The following is a 24155-nucleotide window of genomic DNA, read 5'->3' as shown; positions in this document are numbered from 1 at the left end:
CCGACATGAAAACACACTCGAGATGGACACCGGCGCAACATCGACCCTGAGATATGGAACGGCAAATGCATGGCATATGCCGGCAGGAGTGGACGAACTAGACGCGTAACCTCGACACGCATCCACCAGAATTAAATGCTGAGACTTGTTATCCAAAACTTGATCCTCAACATATTCAGCAACCACTTCGTGAGCCTGAACATGGTACAAACCAAGGCAACAATCCAGTACCATCTGACTGGGATCTCTTGATCTTGTAAGAAGAGAAACGTACAATGATCCTCACTTGAGGTGAGATCCGTTCAGAGACCCAGAAACATATGCAGACGCGGAGAGGCTAGATTTATCACGACCCGGAAGTGACGGCAAGTCCACGCAGCCATCGGGGTAGGTTAGGCTCCAAGGGACTCGTGGACGCTGTCTGATAGAACGTGGACAATGATAGGAGGACACAATGACAGCGTTCCGTCTCGCCGCCTCTTCCCCAAGTTATACTAGATCTCTCTCGTATCACAAAAGTGTCTGGCGAACCGTTATCGAGATGGGCCAAGTCTATCAGATCCAGTACTGGTCCATAGCAAGCCCGCAAGCAACTCTTGAAGTCTTGGTCTTGTTCCACTAATGGGGTACTTAGTGCACATGAAATGAAGGGTCATTTCCACTAGCAAATAATTCCTTGGCGATATGCTCGATTCTGTGTCTCTTGTTCTTCAAAGTCTTTCGGTGCCGAAAGGACGCGAGATCGGAATTAAAGCACTCATGACTTGACTCCTGTTGATTGGAGACCGAGGTTAGTGAATCATGTAGGGGCAGCAGTTGTGAAAATAAAGATGTACACGACGCAGTGATCTAGAGCTAGGAAAGCCGGCAGTCTAGCGTGACCACCCCTGACAATCTCAGCCTTACCGTATTAATTCCCTCAAACATTCACATAGTCATTACAACACCATTCACGGGTATGCAAATATCCACTGTAATCGCTTCGTCACTCCATAGCTGCTTGGCTGTGTCGAAGTGGACCAGAGTGCACGTTGTTTACTGCTGGTGTAATCTTGCTTTTTACTGCCGCTCGTTACAGCAACAGGCGACTACAGTTTGTGGTGAGCTGAAAACGCTGTTTGGGCGTTTAGGAAACTCGCAAACGACCCCCAACAGTATGAAGCGGCTACCTGTAGTTATGGGTTATGCACCGACAGGAGCGTGCTGTCCACCAACATCGGTAGCATTTTTGTAGTTGGCCGACCGGCCAGACTCGTGGCTAACGTACCTAGGTGCAGCTCCGTCTCTTTTCGATAGACTAAGAGCCTTATGGCTTGATTCAAACTCCATGCACTGTCCATTTTGTGCGGCTAGAGACGCCACGAGCTGAACATCTCTGGGCGTCGGGGTGGATCACCTGCTGTTAGGGGCATCGTGAACGCGTGTATGGCGAATAAATATCTGTTGATCTCCCGGCCGCGTGGTGAAGAAAGGATCTACCGCACATCCGTTACCCCATACTTCTTCATACGACGATCGTTACCATTTTTTTCTGCTCTATATTTTTACTACATTTGGTTAGATAATCCAACTTTTCGACCAACAACAACGAATTCACATAGACCTTGTACGAACGACATTGCTACTCCAAGATATTCTCAGAGGACGCAATCAAGCTCAGATATCGTCGTCTTTACCCTCGTTTACAATCACCGCATACCTTCTATCATCCACATACCATTTATATCAATCATAATGGCTATCTCTATGAGCCTGTTAGCCATCCTCGTGGCATGCGGTGTTGGCGGAATGCTTCTAGCTATCCCTATACTCGGTTACTTCTTTGGCATGTTCAAGAAGAAGGCAGTCGTGGAAGTACACTCGTCGGCAGAGAAGGGGGAGATGGTTATTCCAAGGGTGGCTATCCACAGCGCTCAGAGTAGCCGGGCTCAGAATGGCCAGGGACCATTGAAAGCATCACATACTACAGTGACAGAACAACGGCAAGGACAGAATAGTTGATCGTGAGAAATAAGAATGGGCGACGGAAGGTATGTTTCTCATTCTTGAGAAGAAGGTTTATATTTGCTTGGACGCTTGCTGACGTGAGAATACAGTTATTGATGTTCAATTGAACACGGAAAATAATGGGAGATAAGGCGTTCAGGTTGTTCATCTCAGTTTAACGAGGTGCCTTGGATCAGCATCATCATCCCGTTCGACGAGTCGGGTTCGGTGTAATAGCGTTCCTAATGGGAGCCCTTATCGCCGTGGACGTATGTCTCTGAAGATGCGGCTGATCGGGCTGACGGGGCCTTAGCGGCAATAAGCATTTACACTATCTCCGATATCCCAGCCTGTGTTGGTTTGCCGCTACAATTACACGGACAACGCCGACCAGTCGAGACGGTAGCGGTAATACTTGAATAGTTACCTTGAATACAAACACGTAGCTCGACAATTGTTCAGCTGGATATAACGGGTTGCGTGTACTTGTTATGTCCATCACATAAGCTTATGATGACATGAATAAGCACTAACTTGAATAGGCGTCCTTCAACCGACTGAATGCTCACTTGATGAAGTTAGAAGTCGCGGATCCGGCGACGTGGTGATGTAAGACGAGCCGAAGCCTGGCTCTGTAACGGGACAGACCATGAGTATAAAATGCCAGTGGAAGGTTGTTCAAAACGCTCGATATCCACTCCCAGCTTGTCATCCACACTCTTCCCACATTTTCAACACAACCGTCACCATGGAAGCCAAACCCTACAGCGAGCAGCCACAACTGCATGCAGATGCCCCATACCGTTCTGCTCAGCTCACATACCCCGGTAATTTGCGTCAAGCTCTGAAAGATGCCATGGCGGATCCCAGCAAAGCACTGTTAGGAGTCGCTTCCGGGATTCCCAGTACTTTCGTCACCAAGTTGCTAGCTTCCACCAAACCCGACTTCATCTTCCTGGACGTTGAGCATGGCATGTTCAACCGCCTCGAACTGCATGAGTAAGTCGGCAGTCTGGTCCTCGTCGGGTCGATGTTGACAAAGATCAGTGCCATACACGCCGCCCAGCACCATTCTGAGGGAAAGACTATGGTGATCGTGCGAGTACCTAAGCACGATGAGATCTCCTTGTCAACTGCGCTCGATGCTGGTGCTTCTGGGATCGTATTTCCGCACTGCGAAAGTGCGGAGGAAGTGAAGCAGTTAATACAAAAGATGTATTATGGTATGTGGGTTTCGTCGTCGTAAGATTCAGTTACTGACGATTCTTGTAGGCCCTATTGGAAAGCGATCGTTCAGCCCCTGGACCTTCACTCCAGGCATCTCAGATGCATCGCTGTACCCAGAGGATCCTTTCAATCTTGCGACGTCAAACCAGCATGTTTGCATTTTCCCGCAAATCGAGTCGGTAAAGGGCGTGGAGAACGTCGACGAGATCGCAGCAGTGGAGGGCATCCATGGTCTGATGTTTGGCAGCGGTGACTTTTCAATTGATGCGGGTCTCATCACAGGAGACTTCTTCGTAAAGCCACCGCATCCGACTCTGCTTGCGGCTCTAGCCAAGTTTGGAGCTGCAGCGGTGAAGAACAATCTTCCAACTATGAGGTGAGTTTGTTACGACCCTACATGGCTTCTTGAGCTCACATGTTGTAGTTTTGCCCTGAACACGGAAATGGTTCCAATGTTACTCCAGGGAGGATACCGAATCATCGCCACTGCTGATGCATGGACTCTGACAAAAGCAATTCACGGCTTCTTGCAACAGACGAGAGAAATCACGAAACAGTTCGCGGAAACTGCCAGCGAGACTGCACATGAAGAGTCTTCCAAGGAGACTTCCAAAGCGGAGACTAACGGAGAGATCTTGACCAACGAGGGTATAGATGTAGAGGTCAAGGCGTAGTGCAAGAAATCGTTGTCTGGCCGTGCTAGATCATAGATAGTCAGATTGCTCTCCTTCAGAGCAATGTCTTCTCATCTATAGTAATGAAAGGATGGTTTAACACTCGATAAGCTTTTCAATGTCATGATTAGACTGCCTTGCGAATCATGACCAATGTGCGAGATTGATGTAGAGCCGCACAGGTACAATAACAGATGGTCAGGTTGATCGAGTGGTGTTGAAGGTTGGAGATAGACGTTGCTGGTCGCGTCTGTCAGGGATTCGACGCGCTAATTTAGCGTGAACCACCGTTCCAAGGCATATGTCCCAGCCTCCCACGAGCATCCGCAGTTGACCAGCCATCGCATTTCCCAGCCTCCGCCGCGCACCACCTTTCGCCATCATGGAATCTCTTAGTCTGGAGTCTCATATCATATACGCTTCCGCTTTGTATCAATTCTGCAATAATCTGCAACACCCACATTTCTTCAGTCACCGATCGTCATCAACACAGGAATTCCAATTCGGAGGCAACATCTATTCTTGAATACCTCAACATGCTCTTCAACTCACGATACTTCGCTTTGGCGACCATCATCTCGACACTTGCCAACGGACTACCCCTCGACGCACCAAGGCCACGCGACATCATCCCACGTGCAAAAAGCTACACTGTGATTAACGTCGACGGCGGATCATCAACCGAAGCACCTCCACAGACGACTTCCGTAGCCGAGCAGGAGACGAAGACAGTTGAAGTTACAAATCCTGGACCAACCGTCACACAGAAAGTTACTGCGACTGTAGTGGAACCTGTTCCAGCTCCCGTTTCGACCGGCTCATCCTCAACCACTTCGATATCGTCCAGAAGCGCTTCAACTGCGATTGAAACGCCAAAGCCTAGCGTCATCACGATTGTGGTCACCAAGGGCGACGGGCCCACAGATTACTATGATAACGGCATGTGGCACACCAACTACCGCATCAAAACACTTGAAGCTGCGGTCACGACTTTCGCGACATCCACTCTGACCTCGACCTCTCTGCCGGTTCTAGAAACCTTGAACCCGTCGGCTTAGAGTGATGAGGATTGATGGATGGCTTACATACTTTGCTTTCTTGGACATACTTGCGAACGAGTGGATCCGACTGCCTTTTTATTCTTTTTTTTTACAGTTGATTGAGCGGTACGCGAAATATGATGTATTAATGAAGGTGGCATGGAGACGGTGATTAGCGAGCATTGGGTAGGCGTTTTGATTTGCGCGGATTAGAAGGTGCGCTCTTTGGATGTAGAAGTGTGAATGAAAGACATCAGTAGATCTCTGAGAGATTCGAGACAAGACCAGATGAAAGTGCATGCTGTGACGTGATGACGCAGTTCGAACGGGGAAGCTCGCAGCCCTATGGCGCCTTGGCGTGGTTTGACATGCGCCTACTCGGTGCCTGTCCGTCAACCAGCTCTCTCCGCAACCCCGGAATATCCGCCGCCATCACACACCATGGCTTCGTCGCCGCCCCCCGTAGAAGACCAGGCCCGTCTGCTGGAAGATGCTCTTGCCGTGGTGCGTCAGCAGACGATGCTTATGCGGCGGTGCCTCGAGACGCCCGGCAAGCTGATGGATGCGCTCAAATGCAGGTACGAGCTCGGATGCTACAGGGCTGTTGCTTTTTAGATGGCTTGCGGGTGCTGATCAATTGACTGCAGCTCTACGCTCGTCTCCGAACTGCGCACCAGCAGCCTCGGCCCCAAGCAGTACTACGAGCTGTACATGGCCGTCTTCGATGCCCTCCGCCACCTTTCCGTCTACCTGCGCGAGAACCACCCCGTCAACCACCTCGCCGATCTGTATGAGCTCGTCCAGTATGCGGGGAATATAATTCCCCGCCTGTACCTCATGGTCACGGTGGGTACCGTGTACATGGCTATTGAGGATGCGCCCGTCAAGGAGATCATGAAGGACATGATGGAGATGAGTCGCGGCGTGCAGCATCCCATCCGCGGCCTGTTTCTTCGCTATTATCTGGCGGGTCAGGCGCGCGACCACCTGCCGTCTGGAGATAGTGAGGGGCCGGAAGGCAACCTGCAAGACTCGATCAGCTTCATTCTGACCAACTTTGTGGAGATGAACAAGCTGTGGGTGCGTCTGCAGCATCAGGGCCACTCGAGGGAGCGCGAGCAGCGCACAAAAGAGCGCCAGGAGTTGCAGCTGCTTGTAGGGAGCAACTTGGTCAGACTGAGCCAGCTGGTGGACCTGGAGAACTACAAAAAGATCCTGAATCCGCTCCTGGAGCAGATTGTGCAGTGTCGAGATGTTCTGGCGCAGGAGTACCTCCTAGAAGGCATGTTCATATCATTTGGTGTTGATGGACCCAGCTAACGTGCAGTAGTCGTCACCCAGGTCTTTCCCGACGAATTCCATCTACACACCCTCGATCAATTCCTCTCCGCAGTCGCGCGACTAAACCCACACGTAAACGTCAGAGGCATTGTTGTAGGACTCATGGACCGGCTATCATCATATGCGCAAAGAGAGGCCGAGACCGAGAGCCCAGAACAACGCAAGAAGACCGAAGAAGACTCGATAGCACAGCTCATGGAGCAGTTGCGCATAGCAAAAGAGAAGGCGTCAGAGCCAGCACCGTCCTCCACGCAACAGAATGGAGATGCTGCGGAGACAGAACCGAACGCGGAAGAAACATCAAGCGCGTCATCAATAACAGCTGTTTCGGCTGCGGACACAGAGGCGACCGTAACAGACAACGAGATAGAAAAGAGGCGCGGCATACCGAAGAACGTCAAACTCTTCGAAATATTCCAGGAGCAGGTGCAGACGTTGGTGAAGATGCAAAGGCTACCCATACAGGACACAATTGGGCTGCTAGTGTCGCTTGCCAACCTTGCTTTGTAAGTTTGGCATCGTCAATCGGGCGAACTTTGCTAATTGGAACAGGAACATCTACCCCGAACGGCTCAACTACATCGACCAAGTACTTACATTCGCGAACCAAAAGGTCGCCGAATACCAGAACAGTGCCGACCTACACTCGCAAGCGACTCAAAGTCACGTCCTCAGTCTTCTCCTTTCTCCCGTCAAGACCTATGTCTCTCTTTTCACGGCGCTAGCACTACCGAACTTCATCCCTCTCTTGCATTCTCAGCCATATCCTACGCGCAGAGCTGTGGCAGGCGAAATTGCAAGAAGTCTGATGCGTAATCAAACCCCGATCACCTCTGTAGAGAACCTCGAGAGCGTGCTGGAGATTCTCAAGGTTCTCATTCGGGAAGGCATTCAGCAAGCAACTGGCTACCCAGGTGGCCCTATTCAACGAAGGGCAATGGAGACAGAAGAGACAATAGAAGAACAAGGTTGGTTGGCGCGGATAGTACATCTTATCCGTGGTAAAGACAACGACACACAGTTCAAGGTCAGTATCTTTAGTCAAGTTGTATGCATTCAAAACTGACATACATTCAGCTGCTCCAAGCCGCACGTAAGGCATTTTCGGAAGGTAACGAGCGCGTCAAGTACACTACTCCCGCCATCATCACAGCCTCCCTCAAACTCGCTCGACAGTACAAGAAGCGTGAGCACTTTGAGGACAATTGGCAATCGCAATCTTCCGCTCTCTACAAGTTCATGCACAACACTCTGTCAACCCTGTACACCCGCGTTACTGGCTCTGCAGATCTCGCCCTCCGTTTGTTTATCGCCTGTGGTCAAGTTGCCGATCAGAACAACTTCGAGGAGGTCGCATACGAGTACTTCGCTCAAGCCTTTACGATTTATGAGGAAGCTATCAGCGACTCGAGAGCGCAATTCCAGGCTGTATGTGTTATTGCAAGTGGCCTTCATACGACAAGACATTTTGGCAAGGAGAATTACGATACCCTGATTACGAAGTGCGCGCTCCATGGAAGCAAACTACTGAAGAAGCCAGACCAGTGTCGCGCTGTATATCTTGCGAGTCATCTTTGGTGGGCTACCGAGATCAGAGCGTTAGGGGAAGAGGACCCCAAGACTGTGAGTTTTCTGAACATGCGTCTGAGATTGGCGTGCTAACCTTGACCAGCTTTACCGCGATGGTAAGCGCGTTCTTGAGTGCCTACAACGTGCACTTCGTGTTGCCGACGCGTGTATGGATGCTGCAGTATCAGTCGAGCTGTTCGTCGAGATTTTGAATCGATACGTGTACTACTTCGACCAGGAGAACGATGCCGTAAGTTGCTGTCCTCGAGACATTTCTAGTACTGATACTGACGACAATCAGGTGACAACGAAATATCTGAATGGCCTCATCGAACTAATCCACTCGAATTTACAATCTAACGAAAACGCCTCGAGTCTCGAGAACCCGAGAAAACATTTCCAGCGCACGCTTGACTACATAGCGAGTCGGGAGTATGAGGGTGTAGTTACGACGGCGAAGTAATCGGGTCAGGGCAGCGCGAATAATGCAGAGGGGTGTAGAGGAGGGCATCATTGGTCCAAGGCTTGGACTCTGAGCTTCTTGTACAATTAATCGCAAGGACTTGCTCAGCATAGCGACATATGTGCGCTGAATCGATTGAGATGTAATATCGTTTGCGACGATGACATGGTTTGGATGAAGATCCAGGTGGTGTTTCATGCACGGTGAGAAGTAGTGATGATTGTAAATACGTGGAATTGTCTTGACTTCATCGATATCCCTTTCTCAACATGGTTTGTAGGGCGGAGGTCTTCAAGACACTCCGGAATGACTGTTCTACGTGTGCAAGAATTCGGAGTCTGATATAACTACTACAGCAAACAGAACGGTCTGCAAGGAACACCTTAACCTAGTACTACCAGCCTTTGTATGTACGCAAGCTGCTTTACCTTAGCCTTCTTTGCTCTTCTCCACTCTTACCACACATCTTGTACTCCTTAAAAGACACACATAAGAAATACAATCGAGGCATTGTGGGAATATCTTCTCTAAAGCGACAAGATCACAGCTCTATGGCACTTCTCTCAGTCTGTTTCTCAACAGGGGAGGATAACCGGTCCTGTGGGACTTCCCGAAACCCAGGATGTGTCGATGGATTTGAATTTGAATCTCACCGATTTCCAAGCCTGAAGATGGGGTGATGCATGCATGACCGGAGTAAGATCGAAGACTCCCATGTGTCATATATATCTCAACTCGGCCATCCAAGGTTTCCATCAAGACCAAGAACCTCTTACTTTCTCCTGATGTCTCCCCATTTCACCGCTGGGGAAAGGGGGCATTCGTATGCAAGCAAGGGTGTGTCTGTGTGCGACTTTGCCCCTTGTTCTCAACATACATGTCATATTACATCACATCAGGGACACGCCACTGTCAGCAAAAGATGAAGTGTGATGAGTCCAATGTTAATAATGCTCTCGTATCATAATGCCTCAAAAGTGAGCAAGTTCGTCAAAACAAGTTGTGTAACACACCTAGTCACAGCTGGAATATCCTCAGCTCAAACTTCCACAATTCTAAATACCGCGGTTTAAAATGCACATATCCCATATTGTGCTTTTCGGGAGAGACGAGGGATCTGGGCAAGTATGGACTTTGTGCTACTGCCGGTCTCGTCCTGTACACATATTGCTCTCATATCTTGTTGTATACAGCTTGATGGGGCTCTACACTCGTGTGATATCAGGCAAGCACTGTTAACATACATCCTGATGGCGGCTTCTCATACAGTTTGTCTTAGGTTGCATAGCTGTAGACATAGGACGATGAAGTTCCGCTATAGTGCTGGTCCAGTCCGAGCAAGTGTGAGTAAACAGGGACAGAAGATAGCCTTTCGCGCCTTCATGCTTTTACACAAGTGAGGTGTAAACTTAGACAATGTTAGAAAATGATGCGTGCCATCCGAACATCACAAAAGACTGGCATGCTAAACAAATTGATGCATTCTGTGGATTTTTACGTGGCTCATGATTCGAAGCACTGTGACAGAAATACCCCCAATGATACCATACAAGTGTGCTTGTTCCAGAACCACCAATTCTACACTTCTCCCCTCAACGCGAAAGACAATGATCGTCCATTCGAGAATCATCAGACCATGTTGTATGGACTTCCTCCGTTTGCGAGTTGTAAATAGGGCACTGCCAAACCTCCATGGTTGAAAGAATTATGACAAGCAGCTGATGGGCGGGAGTAAATAAGTGTATTTGAGAACGCTTCAAACTTGATGTTGGTCGTTCTTGTCGGATTCGCAGGCTTGGCTGTGACAGAGGACGGGTTTGGGCTTGTAGTATCACTCGACTGTGAATATATGCTCGCCGATGCTGCTGAGTTGATGCTTAGGGTGCGTTGGGGCTCCAGGGATTGTCAGCCTCCGTCGTATTTGAAAGCGAAGGGTTCATTGTGTTCGTCTCAGACTGGGTTGGGTACAGTACATGAGCGGACTCATTGTCTCGGGAGTCAGACAGGGTCTCTGTTCCGTCGGAAGTTGAAATTCCACTATCTGACCGAGGTCGACCTTGCGTGATGGCGACCGAGTGATCGGTGACGATGATCAGTGGTACGATCGGGGCGCCCTCGTCATCCTCGTCGTCCGACCGGGCTCTGTTGGGCAACATTCTGGTCTGAAGCACTTTACAAAGACGTGGGACTTCCAGGAAGTGCGCCCAGAAACTTTTGCAGGCTCGGCTGACAGAATCAAGAGGGCAGTGTTGCTAACAATTGAGGACGGCTACGAGGACGAGCAGGATAATAGCCAACGAGATCCACCACCATATTCTACCCACGATCCTTTTCGTATCGAGGTCGTGAGGTGCCATGACTGTGACTCGGAGGTTCTCAGGTGGTTCTGAGTCAACCTCTGTGTGGAATGCAACGTAGTGATCTGCTGCTGTGTATGCCGACGTATATGCTGGTGTGGTCTGGTAATACTGATATCAAGAGGATTGCGAAGTGTAAGAATCAACGATAGAAATTGTTTGCTGCAGTAGAAGCGGAATGCGAGAACCAGATGTGAAGGTAACGATACTTGGCGTTCAGAACGCATAGAGAGTGAAGAACGAGACACGGCTGGTGGTAATAGCTTTGTGGTGGTTGCTGCATGCTTAGGGCTGCACCTACCTGTAGTCTCTCAATCGGAACACCTGGTACGTTGGACCTTGCTGTTTGAATCGCTGTCCTCGAGTTCCTCTCTTGAAAAGGCATCATCGACTGGTATGTTTTTTCCCGAAGTACAAGCCGTTGTAGGTGCTGCAACGCACCCACCAAACACACTGATGCAACACGTCTGGCCAGTCGGTGAGTGTTCCGAAGCCTATCGAGGGTGGCAACGGATCACGATTAGATGCAGTTTTCGAACAAGCTGTCGGATCACGACATCTACGGGCGTAATCTTCGATGACAACCGAAGATCTCAGGGTACCTTGCAGCACAAAACATTGCGTGAACTATGTTTCATGTTCCTGCATGAGTTGTGTAAGCATAGCTCACTGGCTGATCGTACTGGGAGACCGTTGATTCGACCGCACGATTCGCCACCGCCTCGGATGGGCGATGGAGCTTATTCGGCGTCCGAGGAAGATCGAGTGAGGCCACGATGACACGATGCAGGAGCCATGCATTGCGGAGTGTCGTTCGAGGGTCCGGCAAGCTTGAAGCCGTGGACGCAAAAATCTCCCCATACCCGTTGTAAGGCGGTGTAGTAATCTGATTGGATCTAGAAGCTCCTTATCGAGCATAGCGCAATCCTTAGCGCATACTAACGCGCGGATTCGCAGTGTCCCTGACGGCTTAGAGTGGTACGGTGGCAGATCCCTGGTCCAACAATCTCCAATTTAATCGCCTCCTTGCGCCTTCTTCTTCTCTCTTCTTCACTGCAGCTTGACTTTGCACGCCTCTCACCCGTGCAGTCCATTCGTTCTTTTCCCATTGCTTGCGTATAGCTTTTTTTGTTATCGCAGACAGGCAAGATGTACGTCCCGACAGCTCCGATGTCCGCGGACTAGATACTGACAGCTGCGACAGGAATTCGTCGACTATCCTGACGCCAATGGCGCAGGACACCTACTGGGGCTCATTTGAGGAAATTTCCAAGTATAATGTCTCACTCAACTACTTCGAGAAGATGTGGCTCGCCTGGTACACATGGATGGGCAATGATGTTCTGGCGACAGGCATCGTGTCGTTTGTCATGCACGAGGCTGTCTACTTTGGGCGTTCGCTACCGTGGATTTTGATCGACCGCATTCCGTACTTCAGAAAGTACAAGATTCAACAGGTATGTTGAACAGGATATTTGTATACCAGGACAATAGCTCATTCGAAGCAGAACAAAATCCCCACCGCTTGGGAACAGACACAATGCGCGCTTCTCGTCCTCTTCTCTCACTTCACAGTCGAGCTCCCTCAGATCTGGCTCTTCCACCCTATGTGCCAGTACTTTGGCCTTCAGACTTCAGTTCCCTTCCCTAGCCCCTGGACTATGGCCTACCAGATCGCTATCTTCTTCGTTATGGAGGATGCATGGCACTACTGGTCGCATCGCCTGATGCACGCAAGCTCTTTCCTCTACAAGAACATTCACAAGATCCACCACCAATACTCTGCTCCGTTTGGTCTGGCTGCGGAATACGCCTCCCCGATCGAGGTCATGGTCCTGGGTTTCGGATCTGTCGGGCCCCCCATCATATGGTGCGCTATCACCAAGGACCTCCACATCCTCACCATGTACACTTGGATCGTGCTCCGCTTGTTCCAAGCTATCGATGCGCACAGCGGTTACGAGTTCCCATGGAGCCTGCACCACATTCTGCCATTCTGGGCCGGCGCTGAGCACCATGATGTACACCACGAGAAATTCATTGGGAACTATGCCAGCAGCTTCAGGTGGTGGGACTTCTGCCTCGACACTGAGGCCGGTGCTGAGGCCTCCAAGGCTAGGAGGCAGAAGAAGCTGGCCAAGGCCAGGAAGGCTCAGTAGACAAGCAATTACGCAGGACAGGTTGTGGTAGAGGTTTTTGTTCCTTTACGAATCCCATGGCTAGATATTCTGATCGTCAGCATATTTACCCACCGACCTTTAGGTTGTGTTGGGATTCGGCGTTTGGGTAAGAAGGTTCCGGCAGGAAGCCTATGTGTGGCAACACAAAACAAGAGCCCTTGTAATGGGTGGTAGTGGTGTTTGTGTAAATAGGGGAGGTGGGAGAGGGTCATGCTAGATTACTAGTACTTAATAACCATCACGCTCGTTATGACACAATTCGGTCCAAAGCAAGCACAGTACGATTGATTGACAGCCGCTTAAGGCATATAAATGAAATTCTTGAGGACGGACAAGTATCATGTGTATGAGGGTTGAGTGAAAGAACAGGGACGCTGAGATGTCTTGGCGGACGCGGTAAAGGTGGATCGATTTTCTGGCGCGTCGTCTCATCCCCATCTCCAACTCTCCAACCCTCCCGAGCAAAGCCCAAGTCGACGCCGCCTACCACCCACAAAACCCGCTCATCACACAATGAGTTCCACCGCGCGACAAGGTGTCCCCCAGGACTACATAGCGAAAGTCCGATACTCGAACGCGCTCCCTCCTCCGCCATGTCCACCAAAATTGCTCGACATACCCAACACAGGACTCTCCAGCGGACAGTACACTTCGGCAGGCTTTGCATCGAGGCTTGCGCGGGAGCAGCCACTGAACATTGAGGCGGACGCTGAATTGGGAATGCCCATCGACCTGGTCGGTATTCCGAAGGTCTTTGATGGCGACGAGTCAGGTAGAGGAGACCACAACACAGGCGAGTCCATCACCAACTGACGCGTCATGCAGCTATCCAGGCGATGCCACATCCGCCGCCACTATGCGCTGCCGACAGAGCGCTGATGCGACCGCCGAATGCGCTCGGCAAGTCGACCAACAACGCTACGGGCATCTCTTTCTTGCGACGGACGGAATACATTACCTCGAGCACCACGGGCAAATCAAACTTCGAGTCGAGTAACATGTCCAACACGATGCGCCTGCGGAAGAAGCGGAGAGCCGCAGACACCTCCGTAGACGACCCCATCAACATCGCCAGACACATCTTGAAGGGCTTCAACATCGCATATCCAGCAGATGCATACAATGGCCAAGACAGCACGGAGAGGTTGAGGGCAGCAGACATCTCGCCCGAAGAGAGGCTGGCATGGAAACAACCAAAGAACTCGAAGAACCCCAACCTCAAGCTCCTTGACTCGTACCCGCTCCTCCCAGACTGGGACGCTACGCCTGATACCGGCGCATACATGATGTTCAAATTCATGGCACCGCCAATCAACGATCCGCTCGACACCTCCTACGACTCGCGTCTCGATGTCGCCCTGCTCCGTCCTGCCGGTCAATCCATCCAGGACCAAGACATATTCATCCAGGAGCGCGAAGCACACAAACAGGACCCCTCAGTTCCTATGCCCATCCCGCGATACCACTTCGAGTTCTTTCTTCCACCTAATAAGGAAAAAGTGCACAGCATAAAACGCAACTTCACAACCAACGACCCGACAAACGAGTCCGAGATTTTGTTCGACGGCGAAGATGAGGACGAGGAGGGCCGACCGCGAAAGTACTTCAAGTTCGATAACATTCGCACCTACGAGACGAAGGAGCAGGTTGGCGACTCGCACGACATGTACGGCGACGTGCTCGCTCTTGCCCTGCACGATCCTGAACACCACGAGGATGCAAGTCTGCGGAACTCGAAGCTGCAGAAGGCGGCGTACTTTTATCCTATCATCCAGAAGACGAGCATCAGGCCCAGACGACCTGGCAGGGTGGACATGGTGGAGGAAATCCAAAAAGTGGATGTCATCGAGGCGGCAGGGAGGGAGCCGACGAACGAGCAGAGGGATTCCTTCAGGAAACTGGCGGAACACGTCGAGGTGTAGGAGGGGAGTCGAAGTGGCTAGGTTGGGAGAGACGGATTCTGGCGCCTTTGGGCATACTCATAGCATGGCGTTTGAGGAGAGGATTGTTCGATGTGCGTCGATGGTATATATTGACTTGATATGGCTTGCACATTTTCACCCACGTAGTCATCGCTGATATACTCGCATCTCGGATCTTGATCTAATATGAATTCCAAGTTGCGCATCCAAGTCCGTTTAAAGTGCAGAGCAGAACCGAATTTTGATCGTACGCGGAATATAGTACACCCTAAGCCTGAGATACATCGCTGAGCATTTTTGGGGATGTGTGAAACAAGATGTGGAAGACAAGAAACAGCCTGAGCACTACACAATACATACGAGAGGTTCAGTTTAAGGAGCAGAAGCTCCATGGCACGGGCAACGACGAAGCATTCAGGAGTGAGAAGGGTTACAGAAAAGCTTGGCTGACCAATCCCGTCGTGATCTCTCAGGCTCCACGTGCATACGAGAAGTAATGATACCAAGCTGAACGTGAGATATGCTGTGCCACGTTTGGCCAACCCCGTAATACACCCGATGTTGCCGTCGTCATGGGTCCAGTTTGCGACAGGGTCAAGTCTAAGTAAAGTATGTAAGTGAGCCTGTGGGGAGACCATTTGCCACCAAGTAAGAATAGCAGGAGAGGCAAAGGATTTAAATTGAGCACAAAGCGGAGAGAACGCGGAGAGAAAGCTGAGAAGGGTGACGGCGCTTTATGACGGAGAGCCGAAGCTGAGGGTGCGACATGGCTGGCTGTGCAACGGCCTTGTCATTCTCAACAGACGATGGAACGGCGAATGGGGTGTTGGAAAAGAGGGTCTTTGATGTTACCAGATTTGCAGACATGCTCGACAAAAGCGCATCGATGCAGTAACAATTGGGCAGGATTCGGTCAAAGGTCAATCTATTGCGGAATATACAGATCCACAGAATGATGCCTCGAAGGCGTGGAGACAAGCCAGTAATCTAAAATTAGTGCGCTTAGCGTGAAATCTTCCCGGTAGCTTGCCCCTGTCCTGTCCATTACAATTGCAGCTCACCCGCATTGCCAGCCCTCCTGTCACCCAAAAACCAACCATCGCTACATACTAACCTCCCGTTCTACGGCCTCTTCAACTATCCCTTCGCCAGTCGCTCGTTTTTCGGACGGAGGAGTTTGCATTGGACTAGCTTTTGTTGCCGTTGCCATAGCGCTGTCTTTTTGTTCACACCCGAAGGAACACCAACATTTCGGATCGCACTACCGGCCCCGCGCGTCCTCCTCGCCGCTTGCCTCATCGCAGCACTTTCTCGTCGACTTTTCTTGCTGTTTCGGGTAATCGGGCAGGAAAATGAGGCCTTCGCAGTTGTTTGCCGCCGTTTTGGCCATGTCGTCGGTCGCGACTGCCATGCCAGACGCCTTTGGCAACCTTCACGGTCTGGGAGCCGTCAAGAACCTGTTGTTCGGGCGACAAAATGACAGTACGTCAACGTGTTCAAGTGACGCCATCACGATACTGACAAACGACACCAGACTCGCAATCTACTTCCGCCACGGCCCGAACCACAGCCAGCTCAGGCCAGGCTGAAAGCACAAACGCCGCCAGCGCAACAGAAAGCAGAAACAACGACGACGATGCTTCCACAACTGCAAAGTCGACGGGCTCTGGGAAAGCCTCAACCACAGGCACAGCCACTCGCGTGACCACTACCCGCAAGGGGAACTCGACCAGCTTCGACGCGCGACTGCCCGCCGGAGGTCTCACCATGGTGACGCCCGGCGCCCTCGCAGGTTCGCAGTTCTACAAAGTCGGCGACTGGGTGACGTTTGCTTGGAACTACACATCACTTTCCGTCACCCCGGCCCATCTCGACATCCTCGCCACATGCACGGCCAACCAGGCGACCTACACCATCGCCGTGAACCAGTCGGCGCAAGAGACATCAGTGCTCTGGAACACGGGCGATGTACCGGATGGCCAGGCTCCCTTCCTCACTGAGAAGTACACGCTTCTGATCTACGATGCCCAGTCGAGTGTGACTGCTGCTGCCAAGGCGGGTTATCTGGCTCCTTTCAGCGCATTGTCGTTTGGCATGTACACACCGCAGCCCTATGTACCATTTGATGGTAAGCAATCTTCCTGGCGCATCATTTCTGCATCGCGCGTCACCCTGTCACAAACGCATATCGCTTACACGTCTTAGAATTCGATTGCGTGAACTGCAACGCTGCTTTCTCGCCCTTCGAGAACTTGACCCTCAAGGCTATGATGATCACATCTGGCACCACACTCGCCTCGCTTCTCTACTTCACCTACAACTTCGGTCTGTGGTAGTACCCCCGTCTCGCTCGATATACAGCCAGACATCCATCTCCCGACGTCTCGTAAACGATAACGGCACTCCTTACGCTTCAAATCTGTCTATATATTCCGCTCCTTACGTCATTTAAACCGGATCACAGCGCCGTGGGCTCATCAGCATGTTGCATGGAACGCATTTCACAGTCATTTTGGGATCATCTGTGGGTTTGGTGTTTTGGCGTTTTATCAACTTAGAAGGGAAGGGGAAATTTGCATCAATTGGACATGTACGCATCTTAATACTTTCAAAAGGTTTTCAGGTGGTGAGCTCGAGGCAAGGGGTAACACTCTTGGTGTGGAAGGAAAGACTGCTCAGTCTTGGTGTCATGATGTCGATGTAGCGTCTGTCAATGAGAGAGATCGCATACACCAAAAAAATTGTCTATCATCAATTCGAGCGTGCGATATTGATCTAGAAAATGCGATAAAATTTGCCAGCACTTGGCAAATACTCAATCAGTGGTATCCCTCAAGGAAGTCGAACCGAGCTCTAACTTATATGTAAAAAAAATGTTGCCATCTTCCAAGAATCATTACCACAACGCATAGGATAACAAAAAAAAACTCCGCTCATCCCCTCCCACCACCAGCCCTGGGTGTCCTCCACTCATCCTTCAACACCCACCTTCCCCTCTGCGCCGACCCATTCTTCTCCAGCGTCGCAATCGCCTTGAGCATCTCCTTGAACTCCTCGCTTCTCCCCGGCGCCGCACGACAATAATGATCAAAGTGATCGACCAGCATACGCGTGGGCACAGCCCCGCCATGCGTCATCATAAAGTCGCGGATCATTTCCAGCATGCGGCGGCCACGGAAAGTCGACGACGACGCTGATACGGGCGTGGAAGCGCGGGACGAGGAGGCAGATGTCGAAGTCGGCGTTGCAGATGGAGCAAGTGTACGGCCTTGACGCGCTGCAAGGTTACTGAGAATCGACGTTGATGATGGGGCACCACGTCCCAGACCGCCGCCTCCGCGGCCTCCTCGCCCGCCGCGGGAGGATGCTGGTGTGGGTCGAGTGTCGGGCCGTCCGGCTTCGCCGAACGTGCCTGTCCATGTTGGGACGCCGGCGGGGACTAGGCGCGCTTCTTCCATGCTCTTTCGTAGCTGCTCGGCTGCCATGGCGGCTTGTCGCTTCGCTTCGCGTTGAACGAAAGCTGGGTCAGCTTGGATTTTGCGCTTGCGGCCGTTTGCTGTGGAGTTTACGATTGCGTCGTGTTCGAGGACGGAGTGAACGCCTGTTCTTGCAAAGATGGTGGACATGAGGCGGGAGGAGTCTGCAGGGGCGTCCCCATCCGTAGCTGTGCCGTCTTGCTGGGTGTGGTCTTCTGTTTCCGAGGGAGGTGCTTGGAATGCTACGGCACGGTCGATGCCTACCATTGCAGCAAGGTCTTTAGATGCTGTGGCGTCTGAGGTTGGGGTTTCCGTCTCGCCATTTTGATCAAATTTGACTTCGGACCCACGGAACATGTTACCAGTTTCTGTCTCGCCGTCTGCTTGCTCGCCGCCTAGTGTGAATAGATCGTGCAGATCGCTCATTTGGAATGTTTGTCGTTGCTTTGGATCCTTCAAGACTTTGTTTGTCAAAAACTGCTTGAAAATCTGACGATGATAGATCTTCTCTTCGATAGTACCAGCTGACATGAGGCGGTAAATCTCTACCTCTCGTTTTTGCCCGAGCCGCCATGAGCGCTCTCGCGCTTGGATGTCGGTCGACGGGTTCCAGTCAGGATCGTAGATGATGACACGGTTAGCGCCCGTGAGATTGACCCCGAGACCTCCAACTTTCGTAGTGAGAAGGAAGACGTGAAGATCAGGATCCTTGTTGAACTCATCTACAAGATCTTGTCGATTCTTGATGGGCGTCTCACCATCCATGCGACGATAATTGATATCAGGCAGACTATTGAGAAATCTCTGGAGGATATCAAGCATGATGCGATGCTGAGCGAAGAGCAATGTTTTATGTCCACCTTTCGTCCACAGTGATAACAACTCTTTTACGACTTGCATTTTGCCTGATTTGTTGGGCGCGCCGTAATCATAGCTTGGGTCTTTGGAAAGCGTCTTGTGTTCGGTCAAATCAGGATGGTTGCAAATTTTGCGCAGATAATCCACACCAAACAGCATCTGTCGCTTGCCATTTGCAATCGACTTCATGTCTTCAGACTGCAAGAAACCCTCATATGCTTGGCGCTGCTGCCGTGTCAACTTGCAGAACAGTACCTGCTCTTTCTTCTGCGGAAGATCGGTTGCTACGTCGACTTTGAAGCGTTGAAGCAAGTAAGGACTGACTGCGTCCTTGAGAGTTTCTGCGCATCGTACTGCTGTTTCGAACTCGAGGTTGGAAGCGTTCGCATATCCACCACGCTTGATGGGGAACTCAAATTGGTTCCGGAAGTTGACAAGAGTACCGAGCCGCATGGGAAAAACGAAGTCGAATAGCGACCAGAGCTCAGTGAGGTTGTTCTGCATTGGCGTTCCGGACAGAATGATGCGATTCGGTGTTCGAAGCTCTTTGGAATGAATTGTGATAGACGTGTTTGGGTTTCGAATCTTGTGACCTTCGTCCAAGATAGCACACTCCCATTCAGTTGGGATCAGAAACTCGGAGTACGTCTGAAGACCAGAGTAGGTAGTAACAAGAACATGACCGTCTCGCTTGACTTTCTCAAGAATCTTCTTAGCCGACTTACCAGCACCAGTCAAGGTTTTGTCATAGTCACCATAGCTTTTGAGTTCCATTTCTCGTTCCAAACGGTCCTCTCGTCGAGTGTCCAGCATACCGCTGCCAGACGTATGTAGAATCGAAACGCGGAGAGCCGGCCACCAGCGATGAAACTCGTTGACCCACTGCTTCATAACAGTTGCTGGGCACACCACAATAACGGGCTTGGTGAGAAGTTTTGAGTAGTGCAGGCCAGCAACGAAGGAAATGGCCTGGATCGTCTTACCTAGGCCCATCTCATCGCCAATAATACCACCGACGTTCTGAGAGTACAACTCCCAAAGCCACTGCACACCCGTCTTTTGATAGTCAAACAGCGCTGGATAGATGTCACCTGGGATACGGAAGCCACCGTCGAATTCAGTATCGGCTTCAGTAGGGTGCGGCAGATAAGACTCTTCTTCTCCTTCCTCCTCGGTAACGGATTCGCCGTTCTTCTCCTTTGTCCGCCTCCTCGCGGCTGCGCGATCCTTCGTCCACGTATCTATACGCTTCCGATATACCCTCTCGTTACCATCATCCACACCAGCCAAGTCCTCTTCTACGACTTCTTCTGTGTGAACAGTTTTGGCCGTCTTTTTCTTCTTGCTACCAGCTCTACGCTTATTGCTTGTGGCTTCCTCTTCGTAATCATCGTCCTCCATAGCATCTTCTGAGAAAGCCTCGGAGTCATCAGAGGTGGCAAGCTGACGATCTGTCATGCCAGGTTCAAAAGCATCATCAGGCTCGCCATCATTATTCTCTGGAGCAGCACTTGATTCGCGTGACATCATCGCATCACTGGCCGGAGTGATCTTTCGTCGTTTCCTTGATCGAGTTGTGGACTCGTGACTAGAAACTTCCGAACCAGACTCAGCATCTTGAAACCCAGGCTTCATAAGATTACGATGTGAAGTTGGGCCATTAGCAGCCTCTTCTACCATATCCTCAACTTCAGCATCTTGCATCACTTCTCCCAATGTTCCCAAAGAAGACTGGTCCTGAGCCAGCTTAGAGAAGGGTGTGATCTTGCCCGTTCGTATCAGGAAATCTCGCCGGCTCTCGTTTGGTAAGGGTCCATTGACGCCATCCTGGTCAGCTTCCTCACCATCCGGTGCATTGTGTCGGTCGTTGATACGCTGCTGTATGGCGTCCATCTCTTTGTCTAAGTCATCTATCTTGCTCTGGTGCATAGCAATCTCTCCGCGCATTTTCGCTTTCTGCGATTCAATAGCAGGTAACGCCAGACGGTTGCGTAGTTTCTGTATAGCCCCTTCTGCGCGTTTTGCCTCCGTCTCTGCCTTTTCTATACGTTTCTTGTCGCGCGCATCGGCTTGCTCGGTAAGCAACTGGTCTGCCTGGCGCCCAATATCTCGTTCCAAATCGTCCTGCGCTCTAGTACCAGTAGTAAGGAATTTTAGGCGTGTTTCTTCGTCAGCATCCGACGGCAATTCTTCGTCTTGGTCTTTCACGACAAGGTCTTCCATTGTATCGTGCGATTTTGCCACGCTTGAACCCTCTGCGTGAGTGGTAGTGATTGCAGGCGCCATGGTTGACGCGGTATCAGCCTCTGGCGTGGCCATGCTTGTTATGATGATTAAGACGCGGGAAGAAAAGAGTGTTTCTGTCTCCGTGTGCCGAGCTATAGCGTTGGGGGTATCGAGGAAAGTTGCGCTTGAGGAAGTAATGTAGGGACGGAAGGAGGGTAGAGCACAGAGGACAACGCGCACTTCATGCAATCGTCACAATCATTGAAGGACAGTAAAATCAAAGAAAATGGTTGAAACGAGCGTTTGGATCGCGGCATATCCTAGGCAGCAAAGAGCCGCGGCGGTGGATGACACTTTCACTCGTCAACGTCATTGACGCGCTAGAGAAGCATGCACAGGCCATGTCTCGTAATCACGTGTTACCGCTCCTAACCTCCGTGGTCAACATCTGAACATGAATATAATCGTAGTGTAAATCTTAATTACCTTGGAGCTTTGCATGACCTACTGTGTTTTTTTCATCTTCCCCATTAGTTTTCTTGCGTATGTGTGCTAAGAAGAACGCAGCTTCCTTCCACTTGATCAAGAGCCAGTCTTGAGCTCCTGTCAGGCACCTGCACCGATCATCGAAGACTTCAGAATATATATCGTTTAAGACATATTGTCAATTCGCCAACCCTGTCCGTACTGACGGTCACTACACGTGAGAGTCTGTTGACACTCCTTGGCCTCAGTCAAATCAACAAGTTTCGCGAGTAGATACGTATAGTGCAGATTGTAGACCATAACATGTATCGCCTCAAGACGACCGGTGGTTGGGAGCGTCAATCTCAACGCTAACATATAAGTCCTGATAACTGGCGTAAGCAGCCAATCTCGTCTGAGCAGATCGACACATTGGAGAACCGCGTCTGGCCTGCCCGGTGAAAATCCAATCTGGAGAGGCAACCAAGATTGTCAGGCAAATATTGGTAATACTAAATGACTCCGAAGCTATCTCTACATCAACTCATATGAACGTATAGACGCCAAAATACCAGTACGAACTCACTGTTTACTACCATGGGTCAAGCGATAGACCCTTTGCTCGTCAAGACCAGCTGCATAGGCACATCAGAAACGCTTATAATGAAACACTGTAGGGTATACGGTTGAATTGCCGTGTAGTTTTTCGGTCACCACAACTTAGCATATTTTCTACTCCGCACTAACATAGTCTAATACTCAGCCCCCGGCTTACTTCCATAGACAGTGGGCTTACGATAAAAAACACGTCTAGACCGTGATTCACAAATAGTCTGTATCTGTTGCTCAAGCTTTAGTTGTTCTACGAGGCACTTGGATGTCAAGAATTTCTTCCCAGGGGCACTGATTCAAGGAACAAATCAGTGCTTGAGGAAGTGGTGGCAACGCTCATCCTTGACCCTCCTTCGAGTAGTGTCACTGGGGGCATGGTTCCACTCCGATGGGAGGTTTTATTGACATAGAATTTGGATTGCCGCGTTTAGCGAACTTGTCTGATGTTTTGTGAATCACAATGGCTACTCGCGGATCTCTAGGAACCTAGAACAAACCCAATGCATAAGCTAAGAAGATTATTGAACAGATAAGTGGGCTTCGAAAGTAGCGCGCTGTGTATCTAAAAAAGCTAGGTTGGACATGGTCATGGCAAGTCAATGGAACATGTTATCCTGCATCCAATCGTGTTCTAGCGTGGATCAACGCAAGACGTGAAACGGGCCCACATGCACAACAAACCTTCTGCAAGCCACCACTATACATCGATTTTGCCAGTTTCACGATATTCTCGCTCGACATGGCGCCAACAGTCAAGATTGCAGTAATCCAACTCTATCCAAAAGTACGCCTGTCAATGCGCTGGGGTGATGTTGATGACGACCCACTTACATCACCAGCCAATGCAACTCGAACACAACTTCGAGAAAGCAGCAAACTTTATTCGATCCGCAGCCGCTCAGGGTGCCGAGATTGCGGTTCTGCCCGAGTATCACTTGACGAATTGGAAACCCAAAGATCCAGCCTTTGTGGGGCTTTGCGACCAGTGGGGAGTGTATTTGAAGAAATATCAGGATTTGGCGAAAGAGTGTGGCATCTGCATTGTACCTGGAACGATTGTGGAAAGCCACCGCGAGGAACAGAAGGAAGAGGACAGGCTGCTGAATGTGTGCTATTTCATCGATAACAAAGGGGAAATTGTAGGAAAGTATGTCAAGAAGAACCTGTGGTATGTTATTCGTTTCCCCTACGTTGTACTAGCTTCATTACTCGAACATGTAAAGGTTAATAGTTGCATGACACAGGGGTCCAGAGAGAGACCACCTGACTAGTTCAGGACAAGACATGCACGAAGTCTTCGATACCCCAATCGGCAAGGTCGGCTTGTTGATCTGCTGGGACCTCGCCTTCCCCGAGGCGTTTCGAGAACTCATTGCGCAAGGCGCAAAGATCATCATTATTCCGACGTTCTGGTCGCTCAACGACTGCAATGAAGCTGGGTTGAAACTCAATCCTTCGGCAGAAGCACTCTTCTTGGATTCCATGCTCACAGCTCGCGCGTTTGAGAATACTTGCGCCATTGTGTTTGCTAACGCAGGAGGACCTCCTGGGCGAGGGTATGCGGGGCTCTCGCAAGTCACGGTACCGTTTGTAGGGGCACTGACCAAGTTGGGTGGAAGTGCGGAGGGAATGAGCGTTGTTGATGTTGATATGCAGATTTTGGAAGACGCGGAGGACAACTACAAGGTTAGGAGCGACATCGCGAGGGATGACTGGCATTACGATTACAGACATTCAAAGACCAAAGAGAGGTTGTGAA

General features: G+C 50.6%; 10 protein-coding genes across 10 annotated transcripts; 8 read left to right on the top strand and 2 right to left on the bottom strand.

Moving 5' to 3' along the window:
- Positions 1-1503: 1503 nt before the first annotated feature.
- Positions 1504-2030, top strand: P153DRAFT_363435 (uncharacterized protein; the record flags this gene model as incomplete). Its single annotated transcript, XM_033667378.1, has 1 exon — positions 1504-2030. A coding segment is annotated over exon 1 (263 nt), but the record flags the coding sequence as incomplete, so codon positions are not given.
- Positions 2031-2734: 704 nt separating this feature from the next.
- P153DRAFT_282163 (uncharacterized protein) lies at positions 2735-3887 on the top strand (the record flags this gene model as incomplete). The annotated part of the gene is made up of 4 exons (XM_033663180.1): positions 2735-2985; positions 3034-3209; positions 3259-3589; positions 3638-3887. 4 exons carry the CDS (start codon positions 2735-2737, stop codon positions 3885-3887), a joined length of 1008 nt encoding a protein of 335 aa, XP_033527608.1.
- A 334-nt stretch (positions 3888-4221) lies between these two features.
- P153DRAFT_363433 (uncharacterized protein) lies at positions 4222-5160 on the top strand. The gene has a single exon (XM_033667377.1). It carries the CDS (start codon positions 4424-4426, stop codon positions 4943-4945), a length of 522 nt encoding a protein of 173 aa, XP_033527607.1. The 5' UTR covers positions 4222-4423; the 3' UTR covers positions 4946-5160.
- A 179-nt stretch (positions 5161-5339) lies between these two features.
- On the top strand, positions 5340-8546 carry P153DRAFT_363432 (vacuolar protein sorting-associated protein 35). Its single transcript, XM_033667376.1, has 7 exons — positions 5340-5505; positions 5575-6209; positions 6258-6774; positions 6821-7295; positions 7346-7891; positions 7941-8087; positions 8139-8546. Exons 1-7 carry the CDS (start codon positions 5369-5371, stop codon positions 8298-8300), a joined length of 2619 nt encoding a protein of 872 aa, XP_033527606.1. The 5' UTR covers positions 5340-5368; the 3' UTR covers positions 8301-8546.
- Positions 8547-10177: 1631 nt separating this feature from the next.
- P153DRAFT_381657 (uncharacterized protein) lies at positions 10178-11042 on the bottom strand (the record flags this gene model as incomplete). The annotated part of the gene is made up of 3 exons (XM_033670060.1): positions 10178-10488; positions 10558-10759; positions 10959-11042. The coding sequence occupies 3 exons, from the start codon at positions 11040-11042 to the stop codon at positions 10178-10180; spliced, it is 597 nt and encodes a 198-aa protein (XP_033527605.1).
- Positions 11043-11806: 764 nt separating this feature from the next.
- On the top strand, positions 11807-12816 carry P153DRAFT_353621 (uncharacterized protein; the record flags this gene model as incomplete). The annotated part of the gene is made up of 3 exons (XM_033666452.1): positions 11807-11829; positions 11862-12114; positions 12166-12816. The coding sequence occupies 3 exons, from the start codon at positions 11807-11809 to the stop codon at positions 12814-12816; spliced, it is 927 nt and encodes a 308-aa protein (XP_033527604.1).
- Positions 12817-13350: 534 nt separating this feature from the next.
- P153DRAFT_353620 (Paf1-domain-containing protein) lies at positions 13351-14759 on the top strand (the record flags this gene model as incomplete). Its single annotated transcript, XM_033666451.1, has 2 exons — positions 13351-13609; positions 13663-14759. The coding sequence occupies 2 exons, from the start codon at positions 13351-13353 to the stop codon at positions 14757-14759; spliced, it is 1356 nt and encodes a 451-aa protein (XP_033527603.1).
- A 1352-nt stretch (positions 14760-16111) lies between these two features.
- On the top strand, positions 16112-17095 carry P153DRAFT_381654 (uncharacterized protein; the record flags this gene model as incomplete). The annotated part of the gene is made up of 3 exons (XM_033670059.1): positions 16112-16241; positions 16294-16887; positions 16965-17095. The coding sequence occupies 3 exons, from the start codon at positions 16112-16114 to the stop codon at positions 17093-17095; spliced, it is 855 nt and encodes a 284-aa protein (XP_033527602.1).
- Positions 17096-17654: 559 nt separating this feature from the next.
- P153DRAFT_331742 (DNA repair and recombination protein RAD26) lies at positions 17655-21412 on the bottom strand (the record flags this gene model as incomplete). The annotated part of the gene is made up of 2 exons (XM_033665479.1): positions 17655-20722; positions 20771-21412. 2 exons carry the CDS (start codon positions 21410-21412, stop codon positions 17693-17695), a joined length of 3672 nt encoding a protein of 1223 aa, XP_033527601.1. The 3' UTR covers positions 17655-17692.
- Positions 21413-23135: 1723 nt separating this feature from the next.
- On the top strand, positions 23136-24154 carry P153DRAFT_281600 (carbon-nitrogen hydrolase; the record flags this gene model as incomplete). The annotated part of the gene is made up of 3 exons (XM_033663149.1): positions 23136-23180; positions 23236-23564; positions 23641-24154. 3 exons carry the CDS (start codon positions 23136-23138, stop codon positions 24152-24154), a joined length of 888 nt encoding a protein of 295 aa, XP_033527600.1.
- Between the last annotated feature and the right edge of the window lies 1 nt (position 24155).

The sequence above is a fragment of the Dothidotthia symphoricarpi genome, assembly GCF_010015815.1.
Source record: "Dothidotthia symphoricarpi CBS 119687 unplaced genomic scaffold P153scaffold_3, whole genome shotgun sequence".
NCBI classification, from domain to species: Eukaryota; Fungi; Ascomycota; class Dothideomycetes; order Pleosporales; family Dothidotthiaceae; genus Dothidotthia; species Dothidotthia symphoricarpi.
The sequence above is the reverse complement of the archived record's forward strand: the minus strand, read 5'-3'. Positions and strand labels throughout refer to the sequence as shown.